Raw genomic sequence first — 24,180 nt, 5'->3', positions numbered from 1 at the left:
TGACTTGGAGTATGTTGTTGATTATTTACAATCTCTCAAGGACTATACATACTGACTGTTGTATATTCTCCAAGCAGTAGGGCACACAGAGAGTTTACTATATACCAGGCCTTGCTCTTTGTACTTCACATTATTAGATCATTTAATCATCACATTACCCTATGTGACATACACTATTATGCTCACTTCGGAAACAAGAAAGCACAAAATAGTTGAATAACTTGCTCAAGGTCAGTGTTGGTGAATGACAAAGATAGGTAGTCTAGACTTTCAAACCCTCAGTTGTAATCTCTATACACCTTACCTCTCTAGAAGCCCATTACATCTCTACGCCTTTCTGAAATGGTATTAATGGCAGCCAAGTGGGAAGAAATGTAGGACTATGAACCTGCCACACCAGACCTACGTGAGAATTCTTTGGGAATGATTGCACTCATCTCCTCTAGAGAGAGTCTCATGCTGAAAGATCCAAGAGGAAGAAGGGTTGTAAAGATTGTCTAATTAATTAGCAATACCAAAAGAAAATCAATCTAGTTCCATATATTACATCTAATACTAATTATAAGAGGATCACCTACATTTGAAATAATAGGAAAGTCACTTTTGGAAGTGAGAACTTTCTAAGCAATATAAATCACCAAGAAAAAAAAAGGCAGATTTGACCTCATGAGAATTTAAAACTTTTACACACTTGGACTAATAGACTAATCATGCAAATTGATGAAAAATATTAAGCAAAAATATTACCTAATAGATAAATGTGCAAAAGACACAAACAGAAAATTCATGAAAGAGGAACAACAACCCGATCTATACAAGTGATTCCAATGAAAATAACAGGGAAGTGCCTTTTTTTCCTCTCTCTCTCATTCCTCAAATATATAATACTTAATACTGACCAACACATCGTGAAACAGGCTCTCTCATACATTACTGGAGGCAGAATATGATTATGTGCAACTATTCTGGAAAACAATTGCTAATATTAATCAAGAGACATGAACTAGCCATATTCTTTTCATCGGTAATCCCAGTAGTGAGGTTTTATCATAAGGAAGCAGTCAGCTCTTCATTGCAGCATTATTGTAATTACCAAAACTGGAAGCAATGGAAATTTCCAGCAACAAAGAAATACATTAAGTTAGTGTACTTGGTGTGATGTGATACAGCGATGACAATTATGAAAACTGTGGCAACATGGAAAACTATTTATTATGTACTGTTAATTTAATTTAATTATTTTTATTTTTTTTATCCTCACCCGAGGACATTTTTTTTTATATATATATTTTGTTCAGATAGAGTGGGAGGGAGAGAGAGAGAGAGAAACATCCACGTGAAAGGGACACATCGACCGGTCGCCACCCACACGACCCAACCAGGGCCGAAGACAAACTGCAACCAAGGTACATGCCCTTAGCGGGAACTGAACCCAGGTCTCTCCAGACCACAGGCTGACGCTCTAACCGCTGAGACAAACCGGCCAGGGCTGTACTGTTAATTTTAAAAAGCAGAATACACCCTGGCCGGTTTGGCTCAGCGGTTGGAGCGTCGGCCTGTGGTCCAGAGAGACCCGGGTTCGGTTCCCGCTAAGGGCATATGCCTCGGTTGCGGTTTGTCCCCGGCCCTGGTTGGTCGTGCGGGTGGCAGCCACTCGATGTGTCCCTTTCACATAGATGTTTCTCTCTATCTCTCTCTCTTTCTCTCTCTCCCTCCCACTCTGTCTGAACAAAAAGTGAAAGGTGTCCTCGGGTAAGAATAAAAAATAAAATAAAATAAAAAGCAGAATACAAAAATTGCGTATAAATTATAAATACAAATACAACTGTGTTAAAATGCATAGGAAAAACATTTTAATGAGAAACAAATTATAGTGTGGTGAGATTATGGGTAATTTCATGACACTATTCTCCTAACTTCCTATATTGTTAATATCTTTCTGTAAAAGCTTAATTTTGTTGTAAATTAATTGTAGGCTTATTGTTTAAAAAAATCTAACAAAACAAACTGTGAAGTAAAATCTGTCCCATTGTTTAGTGAAAGCCACTGCTTGCTGCATATCACTTCATATAACATAATGTCATATCATACACGACCTACAGTATGTTATTTTTTGCACAAACAAAATCATGCCATGAATACTACCTATAACTTTAATTTCAATTGACAATCATCTTTTGCCTCAATTCATGCAAAAACCTCTTAACTGGTCTTCCTGCTTCCACCCTTGCCCTTCTTCAGACGACTCTCAAAATAGTCAACTGAATCAAGTAAAAAGCAAGTTAACTTCATTTTTTTTTTAATCCTCACCTAAGGATATTTTTCCATTGATTTTTTTTTTTTCCAGATAAGAGTGGGAGGGAGGGAGAGAGAGGAAGAAGCATTGATGAATTGATATTAGAGAGACACAGTGATTGGTTGTTATTGCATGACCCCAGTTGGGGTCTTAGGATTGAACCCGCAACTGAGGTATGTCCCCTTGACTGGGAATTGAACCTGAGATACCTTTAGGCCTGGGGGCCAATGCTCCAACCACTGAGCCAAACTGGCCAAGGCTACGTCATTCTTTTTTTTTTTTTTTTTGTATATCCTCACCCGAGGACATTTTTTCGATATTTTGTTCAGATAGAGTGGGAGAGAGAGAGAGGAAGAGAGAGAGAGGAAGAGAGAGAGAGAGAGAAACATCGACGTGAAAGGGACACATCGAGTGGCCGCCACCCGCACAACCAACCAGGGCCGGGGACAAACTGCAGCCGAAGTACGTGCCCTTAGCGGGAACCGAACCCGGATCTCTGTAGACCGCAGGCCAACCCTCTAACCGCTGAGCCAAACCGGCCAGGGCTCATTCTTTTTAATAGATGCATATTATTCTACTAAATGAATAATACCATAATCTCTTTTAATCCTCACCTGAGGACTTTTTTGCATTTATCTTCAGATAGAGCAGGAGAGAGAGAGGGAGAAAGAGAGAGAGAGAGAGAGAGAGAGAGAGAGAGAGAGAGAGAGAGACATTAATGTGAGAGAGACACATCAAGTGGTTGCCACCCACACGACCCCAACCGGTGCCGGGGACAAACTGCAACCGAGGTATGTGCCCTAGGCGGGAACCGAACCCGGGTCTCCTTGGTCTGTGGGTGACACTCTAACTGCTGAGCCAAACTGGCCAGGGCTATGCCATAATTTCTTTAAATAACACCCTATTATGAGGGACATTTCTCAGCGAAAATTCTTGTACATTTATATTTGATCACTTGCATATCTACTAGGAAAATTCCTAGAAAGAGATTTTATGAGCCAAAAAATAAGAACACTTAAATTTTTCATAGACATTCCCAAATTGACCTACAAAAAGATTATACTAATTTACACTTCCAGCCAACAGTATTCTAGAGTTTCCCAAATGCTCACTGACAGTGGACATGATCAACTGGTTCAGCCTTTACTAATCTTATAAATGAGGAATGCCTCACTGAAGTTCAATTTCCATTGACTTAATTACAAGTGAAATGAAACATCTTTTTATTTCTTTATCAACCACTTTTTTTCTGTGATCTGCTCCTTCATATTCTTTGCCCATTTCATACTGGCCTATTGGTATTTTTATTGAGTGAATAGAGTTATGCATATTAAGGAAATGTGCCTTCTATTTCATGAGCTGCAATTATTTTCCACATTTTTCTTTTGTAATTTTTTTTTTTTTTTTTTTTACAAAAAGTTTTTCATTGATAGTTCCAAAAGTTTTCATTTCTAAGGAGCAAAATTCAATATTCCCCTTTTTGGCTACTAATTTTCATGTCATTCTTAGACCTTCCCCACTCCAGGATTATTTAAAATATTCACTCATACTTTCATCTAGTACTTTTAATCATTGTATTTTTGCTGCTTAAATTTGTGACTAATTAGGAACTTCTTTTAGTGTAAGCAGTGAAGTAGAAGATTCAGCTCACCACTATCTACATGGCTCTTTGGCCCCACTCATCACTTATTAAGTAGGTAATTTCCTCATTGATTTGAAATACTAGTAACTTTATCCCATACTAAATCCCCCTGTATACTTGGTCTTTTAAAAAAATTTTTTTTTTCTTTATTGATTTTAGAAAGAGAGGAAAGGAGAGGGAGAGATAGAAACATCAATGAGAGAGAACATCCACTGGCTACCTCCTGCATAGCCCCCACAAACCTGGGTATGTGCCTTGACCACAATTCCAGCGACCTCTTGGTGCATGGGACCAAAGCTCAACTACTGAGCCACAGGGGCCGGCTATTTGGTCTATTTTTGAACCCTATTCTGTGATCTCTCCATTCCTGCATCAAGACAAAAATGTCTTAGTTTTATACTTTATAATACCTTTATACATTTCAGTATCTGAAGTGCTTTACTTTCTCTAATTAATAATTGAAATTTTATAATATAAAATAAAACACAAACTTGACCTTCCTTCCAAGTGTGTCTACCACTCCCTCAGGAGTGTTTGAAAGAAAGCCAAGCTCTCTCAAGGAGAAATTTTAGCCCTGGCCGGTTTGGCTCAGCGGTTGGAGCGTCGGCCTGCAGTACAGAGAGACCTGGGTTTGGTTCCCGCTAAGGGCACGTGCATCGGTTGTAGTTTGTCCCCGGCCCTGGTTGGTCGTACGGGTGGCAGCCACCCAATGTGTCCCTTCACATCGATGTTTCCCTCTCTCTTCCTCTCTCTCCCTCCCACTCTATCTGAACAAAAAATGGAAAAATGTCCTGGGGTGAGGATAGAAAAAAAAAGGAGAAACTTTACAAAAAATTTTTTTCCTTTTTTTTATTTTTAGAGAGAGAGGAAGGGAGAGAGAGATAGAAACATGGATGAGAGGAAACATCAATTGGCTGCCTCCTGCATGACCCCCACTGGGGATTTGGCCTACAACCTGGGCATGTGTCCTGACTGGGGGTCAAACCGGTGATCTCTTGGTGCGTAGGCTGATGTTCAACCACTGAACCACACCGGTTGGCCCAAGGAGAACCTTTTAAAAACTGACACTGCAGGCCCTGGCCGGTTTAACTCAGCAGTTAGAGCTTTGGCCTGCAGACCAGAGTCACAGGTTTGATTCTGGCCAAGGGCATGTACCCCGGTTGTTGCGGTTAGTCCCCAACTGCGGTTGGGGTCGTGGGGGTGGCAACCAATCGATGTCTCTCTCTCACATCGATGTTTCTCTCTCTCTATCCCCCTCTCTCCCTCCCAGCTCTATCTGAAGATAAATGCAAAAGAAAAGTCCTTGGTGAGGATTAAAACAAAAAAAAATAAATAAAAAACTGACACTGCAGACTGACACTGCAGGAAGAATTAAAGTGGTTCCGCGGGGGAGTGACAAACGTGAAGAAAAGTCACTGAATTAGAGAATGGCGGGCCTCCTCCTTGTCTCCCGTTATGGTTCTTTGACTTCCCCTGGCAACCTTCGCCCACCCTCTGATGCAGGCCGCGTTTCCCAGCTCAGCCTCTAGGGGCCGCAGCCCTGCCCGAAAGCAGGTGGACCAGGACCCACCTACTGGCTTCTCCTGCGGCTGCAGCCGTCGTGGCGTCACGTCCGGTCAGGGCGGAAGTCCTCCGCTGGCCCACCGGGAAGTAGCTGAAGACTGGGCGATGGCAGTTCTGGAGGCCTGTCTCCGGGGCAGACCCGAGGCCATAGTGCCCCCCCGGTAGACCGGACCAGGGTGACGGGCTCCGGGCTCCGGGCCCCGAGGTGAAGAGCGTAGAGGGACTTTAGAAGGGAGCCTGGGGACCCTGACAGCCCTTGTTGTCGCCCCTCCCTGACTGGGCTGTTAACACTGCCTTTGCCGGGGCTGCCCCGGAAGCAGGTCCACTTGGTGTTGTACCGCTCGTAGAGGGAACGGCGCGGGCGGGGTTTTCCCCCGTCACCGCACCAGCGAGGCTGGTGGTAGCCCGAGACCCGGGCTTCAGGAGCGCCGATTCTCCCTAATATCGCCTCTTCTCCATCGCCGCAGGGATGGAGGGATCTAAGACGTCCAGCAGCACCATGCAGGTGAGCTTCGTGTGCCAGCGCTGCAGCCAGCCCCTAAAGCTGGACACGAGCTTCAAGATCCTGGACCGTGTCACCATCCAGGAACTCACAGGTCAGCGAGACTCTTGCGAAGAGGGTGGTCAGAATCGTTGCCAGTGGGTCTTTGGAGATTTAGGTCTTTAGGTGCCTGTCCGTGTAGTCTGCCACAGACTCCGTGTAAACCTAGGAAAGTCACTTAGTCTCTCTGGCTCCCTATTTTCTCATCTGGAACATGAAGGAGTTCTGACACAGTGTTCTTTGGGGAGCTTTCTACAGCGAAGGCCCTTAGTTTTTTTTACTCCTGTTGTTTTAGAGTAAAGGAATATGTCTATATAATAATAAAGAGCATATTTTGAGGACTTACGTATATCAAGTGCATTACATGCAGTACTTTGTTTAGTCTCTGCAACAACCCCTAGGGGTCATTTTACAAATGAGGAATTCAGGCTCAGAAAGCTTAAGTGACTTAGTGATCAACAGCTAGTAAATGGAGGAACAGTCTCATAGTCCCAAAAAGTTGGATGTAGTTTTTAAAGAAACAAAACTGAATAAGCAGTTTAAATAAGCTCAAGGATCTGTAGTCAATTAGCTTGGATTTAAATCCTGACTGTCTTTTACTAGCTGAATGACTACATCACCTCTCTAAGATCTGGTTTGTTGGTTTCTTGATCTGTAAAATGATCTCAAGGCAGTTTTAAGAATCAAATATGACAGAGAACATACTTAAGAATATGCAGGACAAATAATACTCAGTAAATGACAAGTAATACTCAGTAAATGTTAGCTATTGTTACTATCTGATTTCCTGTTTTGAGGAGAATTAACTCTTTAATATATTTTAAATATTTTATTGTGGAAATTTCAAACATACAGCCAAGAAATTAGCATGATGAACTCCCTTGTATCCATCACCCAACTTCAATAACTAGCTACATTCTTCCATTCTTGTGTTCTCTATACCTTCACACTCCCTTCTCATCCCCACTAAATTATTTTGATATTTTCAGTTTTGTTATGGAAAACTTAAAAGTATGTAATGAACCCCATGTGCCCACCACCTAGCTTCAACAATTATTAATGCATATTTAACCATATTTCATTTACAGCCCCATCTATTCCCCTCCCACCCAAAATTATTTTGAAGCGAATCTCAAACATAAATACCATAAATGCTTTGGTAACTATTTTTGAAAGATAGGTGTCTTTAAAAATATAACCATGATATCATTATACTGGAAACATTTTTAACAACTCCTTAATCTTATTTAATGGAGGTGAGGATAAGAAGACAAGAGGTTCTTCTTTGTATAAATGGTACTTTAAGAAAAAGGTGGAGGTGGGGGTAGAGATGAGGATATTTCCAATTCTTTTTCCGTACTTTCATACCCACTCCTGCTTTGTTAAGATTCTTTCTGATTCAATATTTTCCTTGTACTTAGCTCCATTACTTGCCACAGCCCAGGTGAAATCAGGAGAGACCCAGGAGGAAGAGGCTAACTCAGGAGAGGTAGGAAACACTGGAGTACAAACTGGGTTTCTTCAGGGTACTTGGTGTTTCTAGAGCCCTGAAACTTTTGGGATCTCTGGTTAACAAAAGACAGTCTGCATGATCAAGCCACTGTGGAACACTGGCGGTACAGAAGTGCACCTGAGGTCACAGAGTTACTTAAAGAGTCATCCATTCAAAAATGTGGAGAGAGGTTCTTCTTTATTTGAGGCAGAATTATAAGTTATTATAGGTGAAAGATGGGATGAACTGTGTATCTAGGTCATCTCGGCATTCCTGGTTTACATCTGTTGTGCTAGCTAATTTTTAATATCCACTCCTCTCCATTCTCAAAAGTATCTTGGTTTGGGCAACAAATTGTGATTACCCTGGGCAACAAATTGTTAGTGTTAGAGAAAATGTCATTTTTAAACTGTGATAACTTCAGTGATCATTTTTATTATCAAAGACAGATGTCATAAGTTTTTGATCACATATAAATTATATCAAAGTATTGAAAAACATATCAATTACCTACTTTTTTCTTTGCCATGGCAAACTTCATTATAGTGTGATCTGACTTTTTCCTTGTGCCATGATATTTAGAGCATCTCGCCCATACCCCTGACTAGTAAGAAAATGCATCTTTAATTTTTGTTTTCATCCTCACCCAAGGATGGATATATATATATTTTTTTTTTTTTTTCTATTTTTTTTCAGACAGAGTGGGAGGGAAGGAGAGAGAGAGAGAGAGAATCATCAACAGGAGAGGGACACATCGACTGGTTGCCTCCCACACAACCCTGACCAGGGCAGGGGCCCAACCGCAACTGAGGTATGTGCCCTTGACCGAAATCAAACTTGCCACTCTTTGGTCCGCGGGCCGATGCTCTCACCGTGAGCCAAACCAGCTAGGGCAAAAGAAAAATGCATATTTAATTATAATTGAGTATAACATAGTTAGAGAATGTTCCCCACAAAAAAATAAATAGGACTTGGGGTGTGTCTGTACCAGGGATCCTTTCTTAGTATCTAATCATTGGCTAGGTAATACCCATTTAAGTTTCTGGTTTATCAAGTCTTGTAGTTATCAATCAGGGGTAAAGCTAAATAATTCTGAGGCTGTTTAGGAAATAAATTCCACCTCTACGCTGCCAAAATTCTAATACCCTCTTATTTCCTTCCCAGGAGCCATTTATTGAAACTCGCCAGGATGGTGTCTCTCGCAGATTCATCCCCCCAGCCAGGTGCCTACTCCTCCTCAGCCCCCTGCTCCTTGTCAAAGACTAGTTCAATTTTAATCAAACCCAAAATTGAGACCTAGAGCCAAGTGATAGAGATGAATCATCACCTAGCCTTTTGGCTCCTCCAGAAAAAATGCATTCCCTTATACCTGGCCCATCACCTTCCAGTACTAATTGAGTTTTTCTTGTAGCCATTCACACGTGGGAAGAAACAATAGCTCTCATGATAAAGAATTGAGAAAAGTCAAGGGAGGGATTGACTAATAAAAGAGATGGGCTCTTGAAAAGTTTAAGAATAGCAAATGTTAGATGTTAATTGATACATGTGAAGGTGGCTGGTGAGGGATGTAATATGAAAAAATGGTCTTTCCAGATTATCCTTCCTTTTCTATTATAGACACACACATATCAGTTTTTGATGCCCCCTCTCCCTCCTTAGTCCATCCAGGCCAACCTTCGTGCTGAGAGAGGTACCCTTGGGAGGTCAGTCGGGCTAGGAGTGGGTATGCACCTTGAGGCCCCTCAGCTGGTGCTTGAGAGGCTCTGCCACTGGCACCACAGTAGGTGGAGGAGGCCTCTCTGCTCCCTCATGTGGCCCATGGGCGGGGGGCTGTCTGCAGGATGATGTCTACAGAAAGTGCCAACAGCTTCACTTTGATCGGGGAGGCATCTGATGGCGGAACCATGGAGAACCTCAGCCGAAGACTGAAGGCAAGTCGGCCTCATTCCAGCATTAAGAAGAGGGCATGGCTGGTAGAGGGGATTGTCTGGGCAGGTAGCATGGGGCAGGCCCTACTCTGACTCTCCCACACTTCCAGGTCACTGGGGACCTTTTTGACATCATGTCAGGCCAGACAGATGTGGATCACCCACTGTGTGAGGAATGCACAGATACTCTTTTAGACCAGCTGGACACTCAGCTCAACGTCACTGAAAATGAGTGTCAGAACTACAAGTGAGTGCCTCCAGAGCCAGGGCCTGGAAACTGACATCTGGGTCTTAGAGCTATCACTGCTCTGAGACTGCCTGGTCCTTATTCAAGAGCTATGTTCCACTCAGATAAATAGAATAACAGGTTCCTTCCAGTAAGCATACTCTATGTCCTTGGCAGACGCTGTTTGGAGATCTTAGAGCAAATGAATGAGGATGACAGTGAACAGCTACAGATGGAATTAAAGGAGCTGGCATTAGAAGAGGAGAGGCTGATTCAGGAGCTGGAAGATGTGGAAAAGAACCGTAAGATAGTGGCAGAAAATCTCGAGAAGGTCCAGGCTGAGGCTGAGAGACTGGATCAGGAAGAGGCTCAGTGAGTGATCACCTATTCTATTTTCCTGCCCTCAAAGCTCCAGGAAGGGAAATGGCTTCCAGCTGAGTGTGTCTGATTAGTTTGTAAGCTGCAGTCAGCTGTCATTTCGCCACATGTCTGCTCTGGATCCTGCATGTTGTTCCCAAGCCCTGTTTCTAGAGGTTTGTTTGAAGGGTTATATATGAAGGGTCAGCATGATTAAGTCAAAAAAGTGTGTTGATTAAATAAAGAGCAGAGAGTCAGGGCCATAGTCACAGCTCTGCTCTAGGGCACTGGGCTCATTTGGGTAAGTCAGCCGCTGCATCTGGCATCTTCCTCTGGAAAGATGAGCATATTGTCCTACATTCATTCTTTCTCAGCTCAAAAATTTCATTGGTGCTCTTAACTTGAGAGAATCCTCTATTGGAGGAGACACAGTATCCACATTAACTGAAATAGGGTAAGTGAAGGACAGAACAAAAGTTACTTTTTCACAGAGTAGTGTAATAAGTTCCATTGGAAATGATGTTTACTAACTATTTAAAGGACAATAAGTATATAGAGGTGAAGTTACAAAAGTTCAATTATGGCCAGTCCATGGAGAAGTTCGGTTATGGCCCATCCATGGAGAGGTAAAGTAATAGAAGTTCAATTATGGCCAATCTTTGGAGAATCTTGACCTACTCACCTTGATTCTGGAAAAGATGAGACATCCAAGAGGTGTTTGGCCCTGGTTTGGGAGAGTCCTTTTTTCCTCCCCTTTTTGCATATGGGCGGTTGGAATTTGAGACCATCCTGTCCCTCCTAGGCGAAAGTATGTTTCTTTGAGTAGGATCTGTGACAAATCTAAAAGATGTTGTAATTAGATGTAACCATAATCATTAAGAATAAATTGTTAAGAGGAGTGACAAAAGAGAAATTTTACCTCCCAAACTAACAGCCTTCAATGGCCATCTTGGCTGCTCACAGGTATCAGAAGGAATACAGTGAATTTAAACGACAACAGTTGGAACTGGATGATGAACTGAAGAGTGTAGAAAACCAGATGCGTTATGCCCAGATGCAGCTGGACAAGCTGAAGAAAACCAACGTCTTTAATGCAACCTTTCACATTTGGTAATGAGGGCTGGAGGGTGAGGAGTATCTAGGAAGCACTACATATCTGGACATTAGCCAGCAACCACTAAGCCAGTGTGCTCACCTCCTACAAAATAGGACTGTATGTCATTTTTACCCTATCTAGGGTTTTTTTCATTCTTTGTGATGGGCTAGGCACAATCAGGGGGTTGGAGTTCTAGAGCTTGGTGTCATCCACTCCAAGGAAAGGGAAAGATCTGAGCTCTCTAGCCACATGAAATTCTGGGCCTCTGTCTGGAGCTGATTTCTGTAGGGTCATGCATGTATTAATTTATTTGATGTTTTGTCCATTTAACTAGTATCTGATAAGCATCTACTGTGTGGTGGGCACTATTCTAAGCACTAGGATGGCAACCATAAACAATATGCATTCTACCTTGTAGTTGCTTATAATCTCATAGAAAGGATGGATAAATAATAGGCAATTGTAATACAGTGTGATAATGGTTAACCAGGGTGTGTGGAAACACATAAAGGCACTGTACCCAATGTGAGGAGGCCACATGGAGAGTTTCCCTCAGAAGAGGTTGATGTTTTAGCTGAGATGTGAGGTAGAAGTCTGCAGAGGCCGGGGGGGGGGGGGGGGTCGTCTTGTAGAGAGAACATCATGTGCAAAGAAACAGAGGAATGTGGGAGTGGTGATGAATTCAGAAAATTGAAAGGAGCTTATTGTGATGAGAGTGTAAAGGGGAGAATGACAAAATATGAAACTGGAGAATTACCAGTTCCTAAAGTATCTTGTAGGTGTCATGAAGGGATTTGGACTTTAACCAAAAGACAGTGGGAGCCACTGAAGCATTTAGGCAGGGAAGTGACATAATTACCTTCACATTTGTGATAACTTTACCTGCAATGTAAGAAATGACTTGGAGGAAGAGGGTAGGTAGTATTTTTGGTAAGGAGACTTGTTAGTAGGGATCTAAACAGGAAAAGAGAATAGTGGCATTGAGTTTGGAGAGAAGTAGACAGACTGAAGAGCCTTAGGAGGTAGAATCAACAGAGTTCGGTGCTTTTTTACAGGGAGGGAGCTGAGAGAGCATTCAAGGACGATGCTCAGGTTTCTGCTTTAGCATCTTAGCAGCAAGTGGAAAGGTAATGACTCATGTTTTAGACATGTATTTAAAGTACCAAGTAGAACTTAGATATATGAATCTGGAGATGAGGGAGATTTATGCTAGGTTTTAGGTGAAAGTAGAAAGTCTCAGAAGTCGCTAACTTTTAAATTCTCCATGTATTTTTCCCTTCCCTTTGCCTCCTTCTGTAGGCATAGTGGACAATTTGGCACAATCAATAACTTCAGATTGGGTCGTTTGCCCAGTGTTCCTGTGGAATGGAATGAAATTAACGCAGCTTGGGGTCAGACAGTGTTGCTGCTCCATGCTCTGGCCAATAAGATGGGTCTGAAATTTCAGAGGTAAGAAATGAAGCCCTTTCTTGGAGTGTGATATGTCTTTGATATAATTTGTATCTCCATACTGGTACTGCTATCCACTATGGCAGGAACCCTTGCTCCCAACAGTCTGGGATTTTTCTGTCTGTGGAGACTGTCTACTTCTGGTGTTCCCCTCACCATAGGGCTCTTTCTATTGATTAAGCAGTCTTCAAGCTACATGACCATAGCAGTGGTCCCCAACCCACCATCTGTCTCCGGAACCTTAGTATTCCTCAAGCTATTTTCAGTTATGTTTTGTTTTTTAATCCTCACCTGAGGACATGCTTAGACAGACCCACACAGAGAGGGAGGGGGAGGGGGAGAGCAGGAGAAAGAGAGAAAGAAACATTGATGTGAAAGAGAAACATCGATCAGCCAGCCTCCATATGCTCCCTAACTGGGGGTCAAACCCCTAGCCCAAGCATGTGGCCTGACCAGGAATCAAATTGGCAGCCCTTCAGTGCACACACAGATGATGTTCAACCAACCGAGCCACTTTGGACCGGGTTCAGTTTTTGTTCTTAAATCTAAATCAAAACATACATACATCCACAAAGGCCCCCAGATAATTACATAATGTACTGTGGTAAGCAAAATCTTAAACATGGAGCTTATGCGAAGGTGAGAGAGAGGGATGGAAATAATAAAAGAGATAGGATGAAGTCTGAAAATCATTGGGTTCTAACATCCCAGTAATTACTTTAGGAGGAGTCCTGTGTCCATCTCTCTATGCATCTCCTTTTTAGGTATCGACTTGTTCCCTATGGAAACCATTCTTACCTGGAGTCTCTGACAGACAAATCTAAGGTACTCTGGGAAGCTCCATTTTCACTGGAATACAGAATTCTTATACCTCCTAACAAAACAGTTTACTTTTGATAATGTATTACTCAGTTTCCTTTTTATACTGAAATATCTCATGAAGAGACAGTGTCTTATCCAGTTCAGGATTAGCTATTTGAGGCCTATAGAGAAAATTAGGTGTTTTTTTTTCCCCTTTATAAATTTTAGAGAGGAAGGGAGAGGGAGAGAGAGACAGAAACATCGATGAGACAGAACATCGATTGGCCGCCTCCTGCATGCCCCCAACTAGGGATTTGGCCCACAACCTGGGCATGTACCCTGGTTAGGAATCAAAGCGGCGACCTCTTGGTGCATGAGTGGATGCCCAACCACTGAGCCACACCAGTGGGGCAAGAAAATCAGTGTTTTTTGTTGTTGTTGTTGTTTTTAAAATCCGAGGACACTTTTCCATTTTTTGTTCAGATAGAGTAGGAAGGAGAGAGAGAGAGAAACATCGACGTGAAAGGGACACATCGAGTGGTTGCCACCCGCACGACCCAACCAGGGCCAGGGACAAACTGCAACCGAGGTACATGCCCTTAGTGGGAACCGAACCCGGGTCTTTCTGGACCACAGGCCGATGCTCTAACTGCTGAGCCAAACCGGCCAGGGTGAAAGTGAGTGTTTTTATAGTGTTTTGAGAAGGGCTTTGGGCAGATCAGAAGAGATTGTGTGCTCTAAGATGGGGAAAGAATCGCTGTGAAGTAGATATTTAATACATTTTCACTGATAGTAGAACAGTTCTAGGTGCACTGTTAGTTTCCCAGCGTTTCTGTTTTCAGTGGTATAAAGAAAGAACATGATAGGATTGGGAACAATCTCTGATAGCCTATCTTGGTGCCACACCCATAGCCAGTTCTCTCTTCTTGGGCAGGAGTTGCCGTTATACTGTTCTGGGGGTTTGCGGTTTTTCTGGGACAACAAGTTTGATCATGCTATGGTGGCTTTCCTGGACTGTGTACAGCAGTTCAAAGAAGAGGTTGAGAAAGGCGAGACACGATTTTGTCTTCCTTACAGGTGAGTATCCCCCAATGCTGAATGAACCTAGAGTAGGACCAAATTGTGCTGAATTGAAGGGGCAGTAAGAATGGAGGCAAAACATAGTATAAATGATGGGAAAGCAGAAAATGATACAAAATCACATGACACTGATGGGCAAAGACTGATCTAATACTGCAAGTAGAATAGAATGTGACCACCTGGCTCCCGGTGAAAAAGATTGTTGTCTTAGGTGGTTTGGGGGATTTTCCTGGCATGGAGCTCATGCCCACTCTCCAATTTCAGGAAGGTTTTTCCTTAAGCCCCTGGAAATATACAGAAAAACTTCCTTTGGTCAAATTGTGTGGGAGCCTAGTGATGGATGGCGACCTTAGTTCAAAAAAGTAAGGCTGAGCTGCTTCTATCACCCCAAAACAAACTGTTTCTTTTCTTCTGCCTCCCTTCTCTCCCCATGAGTTCAGGGATGGCTAGGAAAACAGTGAGGAGTACTGTAACCCTCACCCTCTGCTCCAGGCTTGTCATCTGTTTGGGTGTGTGTCCTGTCCCTGTGCTCCACAATGACAATGAGGCTCTTGTGACAGCCTTCTTGATTTTTAGCTTTCAAGTAAATCCAAAATACACTACCGTTTCTCACCAAGAGTTCTTTAATAGATAAAATGACGTGAATGGTCCCATGATTAAGTCCCTGCCCATTTGCCTGAACTGACTTACCTTGGATCTCAGTTACTAATGAGCTCTGCTGTGTCCATCTGCAGGATGGACGTGGAAAAGGGCAAGATTGAAGACACAGGAGGTAGCGGTGGCTCCTATTCCATCAAAACCCAGTTTAATTCTGAGGAACAGTGGACAAAAGCTCTCAAGTTCATGCTGACGAATCTTAAGTGGGGTCTTGCTTGGGTGTCTTCACAGTTTTATAATAAATGACTTTCTTTTTTTCTTAGGGGGATGTTTGCCTTAAAGGCTTTAAATTTTGTTTTGTTTGGGGGAAAAAAGGTTTTAAATTAAGTTCGGGGACTGTTAAACAGCACATGTTTACAATACCAAAAAAGAAAAAAATCTACAAAAGCCACTTTATTTTAAAATATCATATGACAAATAGTTTCCAGAGCTATACATTCCATGTATAGCTACCAGCCTTTGTTATAGTTCTGACTCGTAATCTTATGCCTTCCTTTCCCTTTCTCCCCTTAAAACAACTAATTTAAGTTTGCTTTTTTTTTTTTAACTGAGTTGAATTGAGATCAATGTGTTTTCACTGGATTTTATCTCTCTCAACTTCCTGCACTTAACAATATTAAATAGAAACCTTTGTCTCCACTGAGACGATGAGATGTATGAGACGCACAGTTGGAGAACGTGAGAAAATGACATATAAGCTTTGGTCACCATGTGATGTGATCAGAAGCTTGAAATTTAACACTTCTCACTTGGTTCTAGTACTGAATGCCTGCTCTGCTCTGTGTTAAGAGATATGAAATGGTGTTTGATACTATTTGAGACATTATGGAGAGAATTATTTGTAATAAAAGATTTGCTGCAGTCTGATAACTGTCCACAGTGTACTGTTGGGTTTTTCTTTAACTAAAATAGAGTACTTTGTATTCTGGGAGAATTGAGTTCAAGTGCAGGTATGTGGAAATTCTGATGAAACATGTTTAGAGATGGGTCAGTGTTACTTTTTTTTAAAGACTAGTAGAAATAGCTGTAGAGAAAGCCCTAACTGTGGAGATCTCAATAACAGAACAGAGAGGTTGAATTAACTTTAAGGGGAAATACAGACTGCCTTCTTGCTCAGTCAAGGTCACCCAGATGGTCTTAGTTTTTTGAGCCCCTGGTTCAATACTAATCTTCATGTCTGATATTCTCTCTTAATGAAATGGACAGTTAAAGAAAAGCTATAGATATCTTGTTAAACAAAAATGAACCAACTTCTGTCCCAACTTTTTACATTTTCATTCTGATACAACAAAAAGGACATGCTTGTCCACCGTAACTCTTTCTCTGATGCAGAAAAATAAGCATAAAATTGGAATACAAAACAATTCAAAAAATATGTGACACTTTTGTACCCTGAGTATTAAAGTAAACAAAGGGAGGTATGAGTGCAGTGATGGAAGGCTTTTTCTATCTAGCAGATTCTGTCTGCCTCATGTGTTAGAGGAAGCAGCAGCCCTTAGAGCTCTGGCTGCCAGGTAGGGAGGAATAGGCTGCTGTCGCCCTGGAGTGTTGGCTCCCACGCTGTGCATCAGGATTGCATAAGAGAATGCAGCAATGCTCTCCAAGGTAATGCCAGTGATGCTCTGCAAATGTCCCACAACCTTCAGAAACAGAGACAGAGTTTTTATTACTAAATCATCTCAATATGTTTCAGTGCGCACACAGATTGCTTGGGCTGTTCTCTCAAGCCAAAGATAATTTTTGTTTGTTTGTTTCTCTGAATTTACAGAGAAGATTAAATCCAGATCCCAGTGCTTGCCAATAGCCAGGTTACATTAGGACACCTTTGCCCTGATGGTGTTAGTGTAAAAAGTTTCTGCTAGACATTTCACTCAGCTGGAGATAAGTTTTGTGAAATGTGAGAGGGATATTTGACATTTTCTCTATTTGGAAGAATATATTTATTAACATGATAGCAGATTATCATCATAAAGGAAAATGACCAAGCTGAACGTGGGCCTCCATTTCTAATGTCATAAGAAGAAAATTGGAGAACACTTTTTAGTCCTAAGTTAGTTTTTCTTCCTCCAAATCCTGCTCATTCATCTTAATCCTGGGTCTTTTTTATTGCCTTCTGTTTTTCTTTTTGTTGTTAGTCCTCACTTGAGGATATTTTCCCATTGATTTTTAGATAGAGTGGAAGGGAGAGAGAGGGGAAAAAAAAAAAAAAACACTGATGTGAGAGAAACACATTGGTTGCCTACCGAATAACCTGGACCGGGGCAGAGGATCAAACCTGCAATCCAGGTACACACCTTTGACCGGGAATCAAACCCAAGACCCAAGACACTCAGGTCTGAGGGCTGACACTCCAACCACTGAGCCAAACCGACCAGGGCTGTTTTTCTTTAACTAATGGGAGAATGCTTTCTATTAAATGAATTCTGACCATGCCAGTCCTGCTCAGTGGTGCGTACCTGGCTCCAACACGCATGGTTTTGGATGAAAGCACTTGCTGCAATGATTCCTACTGCCAACAGCATGAAGTCTTCCTTCACTGAAACAAACTTTTCCCTGAGAGATTAAAACTGTTATTAATTCTGGAGCTAGAATAAAATGTGATCTTTCAAATCTTAGGGTCATGAAACTTCAATTGTTTATGTTGACCATTTTGGATTTTTTAGATATGGAAGGAAATAGTCAAATAATAGTTAATTGACCCATCTCCTGCCCCCCCCCCCCCAAATCAACTGGGATTAAAACATGAGCCTCTTGTCTGAATGGTTTATAGGCTTTTTGTTGTTTCATCTGTCTCCCTAACAAATGCAACTGTGAGGCTTTTTACCATTCTGACTTTACAGTAATCAAACACTTTTGTTCAGGTTGCAACCTTGTGACTGGCTTTTTTTCCCCAAGTGACTATAAAAGCAGTCCGGTAATCTCAAATTATAAATAGCTATAAAGAAAGAACTAGGAAATAATTACTTGAAGTCATTTAAATTTAAAAGTGAAAACATTTAGGGTTTTGCTGATTGAGCTCAGTCATCTGTATCAAAGCAACATACCAGATGTTAATTTGAACCAGATAACCTGTGGACTGGATGCCTTGCTAGGTAAATTTCATTCCCCAAGTTCTCATGCTACATTCTGGACTCTGTTTCTGGAAGGAAGGTACATTAAAGGAGTTGCCTTACCCTTGCAGCTGACTGGGCGTGGAGTTCTCAATTGAAGCCCTCAGCAGGCTTTCATATATAGGTTCATGCAGAAGGTAGACTAAGTCAAGCAAGGTTAGGCAGGTTGGGTGCAGCTGTGTGGCTGGGACCAAACAGCCATTGTATCCTAGATGGAGGATGGGCATGGTAAGGAGCATTATGTGGGTCTCTTCTGATCATAATCATGGTTGTTATGTAACATAAAACTGTTGAGCTACTAATGTGCTTCCTGGTTGCTTTGTTTTACTATAAGAAGCCTTGTTAGCTGGAGGTCAATTTTAAAGGACAAAGGGAACAGAGAAACCTTCATATACAATTAGAGTATATTTATTTGTTCCCCTCTTATCTCATGACTCTCTATAAAATGACTCTTTGATCCTGCGTAAGAGAGTGCCTCATGAGTCCAAACAGAAACCAGGTACTGGGACCTAAGTTTCTTTCCCTGACAATTACCAGAGAGAGCACTTGCCTCAGTCATCCCAGGCTTCCTGCTGTTCCTCATTGGTGGGTTCTGCCACTGCCCCAAAACTCCTGAGTACATTCTTATTGCCTTTTATGGAAGACTTGAACCCACAGTCCCTGACACACTTAATAAAGTACCTAGAACCTCCAGGAGCATCTCGACATATGCCAGGGGAGTAGGCAGATTGATTTGGAAGTTCAGGGACTTCAAAACATCAAGCTCTGACTCCAGCAGTTCTTCTTTAGTGTGTAGATATCCTAGAGTCTGGAGGAAATTCAGGACTGTAATGTTGCTGATTATCTGAGGAGGAAAAACAGTGAGGAGGAAAAAGGGTGTCAGAGTCAAGGTAATACATCCTTGCATAGTATACAAAGCCCTTTATAATCTAGCCCATGCCTTCATCTTGTCTTCTCCTTTGATAATTCCCCTTCCATTTAATGCTTGTCATATAGAACTTGCAGTTCCCAAACCCATCAAGCTCTCCAAGTTCTACACATTCTGCTGTTTCCTGAATCTGGATCTTCCTTTCCTCCCCATTCTCTCTCCCTGCTTTTCTTAACTCCTCTTCCTCTTCCCTTAAGATCCACCCATCTTCCACACCCCGTCCCCCTTCAAGAAGTCATTTTCTCTAAATGCACTTCCTTGACTCTCTAAGGCTGATAAGATACATTCATAACCCTCTGTATTTACACTAATCAAAACACTTTCTCACATTATTTGCCTGTGTGTCTTCTCTCATTGGATAGATTCCTTGAGAATACAGATAATATTTTTACTGTTGCAGCCATGACACCTAGTTCAGCATCTGGCCATAGAAGACAATAAATATTTGTTGAATGAATGATACTTTGTTATATAGCCATTGGGTAGTAAAGTGGAAACATTTTTATCCTTTATAAATGTAATAGTTTGCCTTTAATACTGATAGGTAAGTTGGCAATTCAGACTCTTTATGTAAACTGTCCTTGAGTCCAAGGGGAGAAAAGGTGACCTGTATGAATGATGGCATCTGTCCAGCAATTATACTTTGGGAACAGAACTTCAGGCTGTTTAAAAACTGCTATGGTGTAACTGTGTGTGTGTGTGTGTGTGTGTGTGTGTGTGCACGCGGGCGCGCGTGCAAGTGCGGGAGGTATGCTTAGGAAGCATAATTGCACTCTGGAATTTCCACATGAGTATTATCACCTAGCCTAGGAGTAGGTTTCTCGCAGTTGCCTCTGGATAAGCTGGTTTCTTTCTAAAACTCAGGTGCCCATGAGCAACCCCAGCTCCTTACTTTGTAGTGGAAAGAAAGTTTGCTCGCCAGCTGAACACATGACACAAGACGCAGGATAAACTTGTTGAAAAGCTGCTCTTTCAGAGTCCTCCAATTCTGAGGCTCTTTCTTATCCCTTAGCTGGATTGTGGCTTGCCTGCAGATATTCTCTGCCTGCTTAACCATAAACCTATAAAGAAAGGAAGGGGAGAGTAAACAATCCACACTTACTCAAACTAAAGGGAGTCTCTGCTTCAAGTTATGCTACATCTTATCCTCTCCAATAGCAAGAAATTGCAAATTTACATTTGCAGTAGAGGGTGCAAAACCAGGTCTCCTGATAAAGGGCAACTAGTACTGTTTTTTGTTTGTTTGTTTGTTTATCCTCACCCGAGGACATTTTTCCATTTTTTGTTCAGATAGAGTGGGAGAGAGAGAGAGAGAGAGAGAGAAACATCGACGTGAAAGGGACACATTGAGTGGCTGCCACCCGCACGACCAACCAGGGCCAGGGACAAACTGCAACCGAGGTACATGCCCTTAGTGGGAACCAAACCCGGGTCTCTCGACCCCAGGCCGACACTCCAACTGCTGAGCCAAACCGGCCAGGGCCGTTTGTTTTGTTTTATAAAGATTTGGGTATATTAACCATTTTGGGGGGTACCATTACAAAGGCCTTATGCTCAGGGCTTTACCTTTCTAGGATTTCTACAGCTTGGTAGCTCACAGATTTCTCCAGACACCATTGTTCAGACAGGAGAAAAACAAACTCTGCCAAAACAGGAAAGAAGAGCCTAATTCACAAGGTGCAACCAAAACCACTCTGTGAACTCTTGGCGTTGTGTAAAAGCCATGATGGGGCCAAGGGAAGAGGGTCAGGAGGTGAGTAAGATGAGACTGAAACAACTCAAGCTGAGCTTAGTTCCCTTTGCTGCCAATAGGCAGATCAGAGGTATGAAAAGGAGGCTGACTGAGTGCCAAAGACAAGGGCTTACCAAGCCCCCTCAGTGACCCTGGAGCCTTCCTGTGGGTCTCAGCTGATAAAAGGCTTAGCCAGCTACACACAAACATACCAGCTGGTCTAATTGGCCTCTACACCATGCTGGGAACCCCCAGCTTCAAGGGTGATTTTTGGATGGATAAAAACCCTAACCCCTATATTCTGTTTGCAGTGGAATGTTGACAGGAACAGAAAGGTCCCTCCTGGAGCTTCAATATTCTTTATAATACTGTTTGTTTAGTAACCACCCTCTGGAGAACTCCCATTGCTTTACAAATACAATTCACCTTACAGCTGGACACTATCTCTCCACCACCAGTTTGTTGGGTAAATCCGTGGTGGCCAAGCCTCTCCCCAGGAGCGAGTTTGTTACAGTGGAATGGCGTGTTTTGAAGAAACATCCTTCAAATCGGGGAACATAGCCCAATTTAGGGGATAGGGGAGCCACTGGGAAAGTGGGAAGGGCAAGATACCTTGGCAAGATTTGAGGCTGCCTGTTTCCCTTTGAAACAACCACCCCAGATAGAATTTTATTTAGTTTGCAATATCATTAGAGGGCAGAAACTAGGGTAAATGTTAGTTCTCAATAAAGAAAGCTGCAGAACTGGGAACTTTTAGCACTGATCAGCAAAGAATTACATACAATCAAATCACCATGTCTTTAGAGAAATTTTGACTTAGAAAAAAACTATGAAAGTCAAGGTAGCACAAGATAATTTAACAGTCTACTTGTCACATGTTACACATTGGTATAGGTACAAAACCTTATCACTACAGAGACTAAAGCTCTGCTAGCAGTGTCCGGTGAAGAGACTAAGTTTAAGCAATTAAGTAAATACCCTAGAATAATTATGTATTATTAGCCAGTCCTTTTATTTGATGGAGTTTAGGCTTTCTTTTGTGTGTGTGTGTGTGTGTGTGTGTGTGTGTGTGTGTAGTTGTTTGGTTTTGGTCTGAATTATCTGGGCAATTGTTTCTATTTTCCATTTTAATTTGCCAAGAAAACTGAGCTTGGGTTAGGTGGAATGGATGAGGGTTTCACCTCTCCCTTGCTATTGGTTCCACCTCCTGCACTTACAAACATACTCAGATCTGCTATTAACTAAAAGACCTTCCCCTTCCATCCTCTTAAACTAGGGCTTTATCTAATTCCTTGAAAGCCTAGTTTACATCTGTTGCTTCCACTTCATCATTCACTTCCTAATGGTCTGCAATTTGGTTTCTACTTTTCTCAACTTGCTGAAATGATTGTCTCAAAGGCCAGCAAATATGTCCAAATTGTTAAATATCATGGCCCTTTTGCCATCCTCACTCCTGTTATTCATATCCCTGAAGCATCTGAAACTACTGTCATCCTTCTTGAAACTCTCCTCTGGCCTCCAAAGATCTCTTGGTTTTATTCTTATCTCCCAAACCACTCCTTTTATTTTCTTCATGACTTGTTTTCCTACTCCAATTTCTTGAACACAAAATGTTTCCCAAGGAACCGTCCTTGACCTTCTTTTTTCCCTCTAGTAGCTCATCTTCTGCCTCTGCAGTATCATTATGGAGACAATTCCCAAACCTTTCTCTCTAGTTCTGACTTCTGACTTTAAACAGCTTGCTAGAACCTTCCTCTAAATGTTTTACAGCACCTGAAACTCAGTGGAATCAAAACCAAAGTGATTATCTTTCCCAAACAAAAGTCATACTTCCTCCTGTTTTATTTTCTTTAATGTATGTTTGTGTTTCCCTTAATGGCACCACTATATTCCCAGTATCCTAGGCTCAACTCTTAGCATAGTCATTTTTGCCTTCTTTGCCTCTTAAGTTCATCTATTGTGGAACCCTATATTTTACTTCTGAAATATTTTTGATCCATCCTCCCTTGTCATTCCCTTGGCCCTATTACCTAAACTACTAGCACAGACTCTACTGCAATCCATCTTTTACATCAGAGCCAAATATTTTTTTCTAAGGCAAAGGTCACAGCCATATCACACCCATATTTAAAAACCTTCAGTGCCTTCTTGTTTTCCTCCTAAGCCAAGTATAAACTCCTCACCTTGGTTGGCAGTCAGAGTTCTACATGGAATATCTCCAAACCACCTTTCTGATCTCGATTTCAACTACTTTTCCACATCCTCTGGCCAACCCGGACTACACTGTACTCACACTACCCTAAGCGTCCCTATTTCCTGAACTTGACTCGTGTTAGAAACGCCGACTCCCTTTACTGTCTTTACCAGCCAAAGTACCACCTTTCCTTTGAGGCCTGCTTCAAATGCCAGCATGCCAGGAGGGCTCCTTTAAGCTTTCCCTACCCCCACCTCACTCCATCACTCCGTTCGATCCCCGCAAAAGCTTGTTCTGTCCGGCCTGTCAGTTATCTAACCACAGTTGTACCTAAGCATTTGCAGATTGGTCCTAGTATTCTCCAAAGATTTATACATGGTTTGAAAGCAGGGACTAGATCTCTATTCCATCTCTCTATCTCGTGCGGTGCGGATAATAAATACTCTGTACACGTGGGAATCAAGGGTAGGATGCTAGTGTGTCTTGTTCATCACTCTCTCCCCAGCACCTGGATTCAGTAACTTATGTGAATTAATAAACTAAACTGAATCTCAGGACCAGTGCCTCAAAGACAGACGCCCCGGTCTCCCCTAAAGCCGGCTCCCCGGCCCTGCGTCCACACCCACGATCCGGGTCTCCCTGAAGCTGCCCATGCAGCCCGCAGACTCCTGCACTGCTTGCTCATTCTGCTGGGCCAAGTGGAGCAGAGCGTCTTCAATCGTCTCTGTGGTGACAGCTCCAAACTTAAATTCACCCAGAGAGGCCAATCTTGGCCTCACAGGTCCGTCCATTTTCAGAAGCCTTTTTGGACACCCAGATGGCTCACTGGATCCATAAACCGATCCCCTTAGCTTCTCTCCAGAGACTTCTGCCACACTCTGGATTCGTTCTCCCCTCCTGGGTGCTTGTCCTCGCTTCGAGTCTGAGGAAAACTCAATCCCCACCACCGCCTCGGACCCTCCGCGGTCTTTTCCCGCCACAACGGCCGCGGACCACTCAGCCAATCAGAAAGCAGGGCCGTTTTCCGTCTCCTCCGCACTCCATTGGTAAAAGAAAGCGTGGACTACAGCTCCCAGCGACCCCTGCGG

The 24,180-nt window shown here is 42.5% G+C and overlaps 2 protein-coding genes across 2 annotated transcripts; one reads left to right on the top strand and one right to left on the bottom strand.

The window, feature by feature from the left end:
- The first annotated feature begins 5,566 nt into the window (after positions 1–5,566).
- Positions 5,567–16,018, top strand: BECN1 (beclin 1). The gene is made up of 12 exons (XM_036268504.1): positions 5,567–5,706; positions 5,969–6,097; positions 7,464–7,531; positions 8,699–8,757; positions 9,375–9,465; positions 9,573–9,709; positions 9,866–10,060; positions 11,009–11,155; positions 12,441–12,590; positions 13,355–13,415; positions 14,326–14,468; positions 15,206–16,018. Exons 2-12 carry the CDS (start codon positions 5,971–5,973, stop codon positions 15,372–15,374), a joined length of 1,347 nt encoding a protein of 448 aa, XP_036124397.1. The 5' UTR covers positions 5,567–5,706; positions 5,969–5,970; the 3' UTR covers positions 15,375–16,018.
- A 470-nt stretch (positions 16,019–16,488) lies between these two features.
- On the bottom strand, positions 16,489–24,128 carry CNTD1 (cyclin N-terminal domain containing 1). The gene is made up of 7 exons (XM_036268505.1): positions 23,715–24,128; positions 20,733–20,808; positions 20,059–20,227; positions 18,920–19,082; positions 18,302–18,446; positions 17,585–17,681; positions 16,489–16,768 (listed from the first exon to the last, which is right to left on the bottom strand). Exons 1-7 carry the CDS (start codon positions 23,881–23,883, stop codon positions 16,598–16,600), a joined length of 990 nt encoding a protein of 329 aa, XP_036124398.1. The 5' UTR covers positions 23,884–24,128; the 3' UTR covers positions 16,489–16,597.
- Positions 24,129–24,180: the final 52 nt, after the last annotated feature.

Source organism: Molossus molossus, unplaced genomic scaffold (genome assembly GCF_014108415.1).
Source record: "Molossus molossus isolate mMolMol1 unplaced genomic scaffold, mMolMol1.p scaffold_m16_p_19, whole genome shotgun sequence".
Lineage (NCBI taxonomy): Eukaryota > Metazoa > Chordata > Mammalia > Chiroptera > Molossidae > Molossus > Molossus molossus.
Note: the sequence above shows the minus strand (reverse complement) of the source record. Positions and strands in the feature narration are given on the sequence as shown.

Excerpts from the sequence above, each read along its gene's own strand:
- BECN1 (XM_036268504.1), top strand. The coding sequence starts at position 5,971 with ATGGAGGGATCTAAGACGTCCAGCAGCACCATGCAGGTGAGCTTCGTG. Across the intron at positions 6,098-7,463 it reads CACCATCCAGGAACTCACAG|CTCCATTACTTGCCACAGCC; the intron begins GTCAGCGAGACT and ends CCTTGTACTTAG. Across the intron at positions 12,591-13,354 it reads ATGGGTCTGAAATTTCAGAG|GTATCGACTTGTTCCCTATG; the intron begins GTAAGAAATGAA and ends TCTCCTTTTTAG.
- CNTD1 (XM_036268505.1), bottom strand. The coding sequence starts at position 23,883 with ATGGACGGACCTGTGAGGCCAAGATTGGCCTCTCTGGGTGAATTTAAG. Across the intron at positions 19,083-20,058 it reads AACTTTCTTTCCACTACAAA|ATAATCAGCAACATTACAGT; the intron begins GTAAGGAGCTGG and ends TTTCCTCCTCAG. Across the intron at positions 18,447-18,919 it reads GATGCTCCTGGAGGTTCTAG|GATACAATGGCTGTTTGGTC; the intron begins GTACTTTATTAA and ends TCCTCCATCTAG.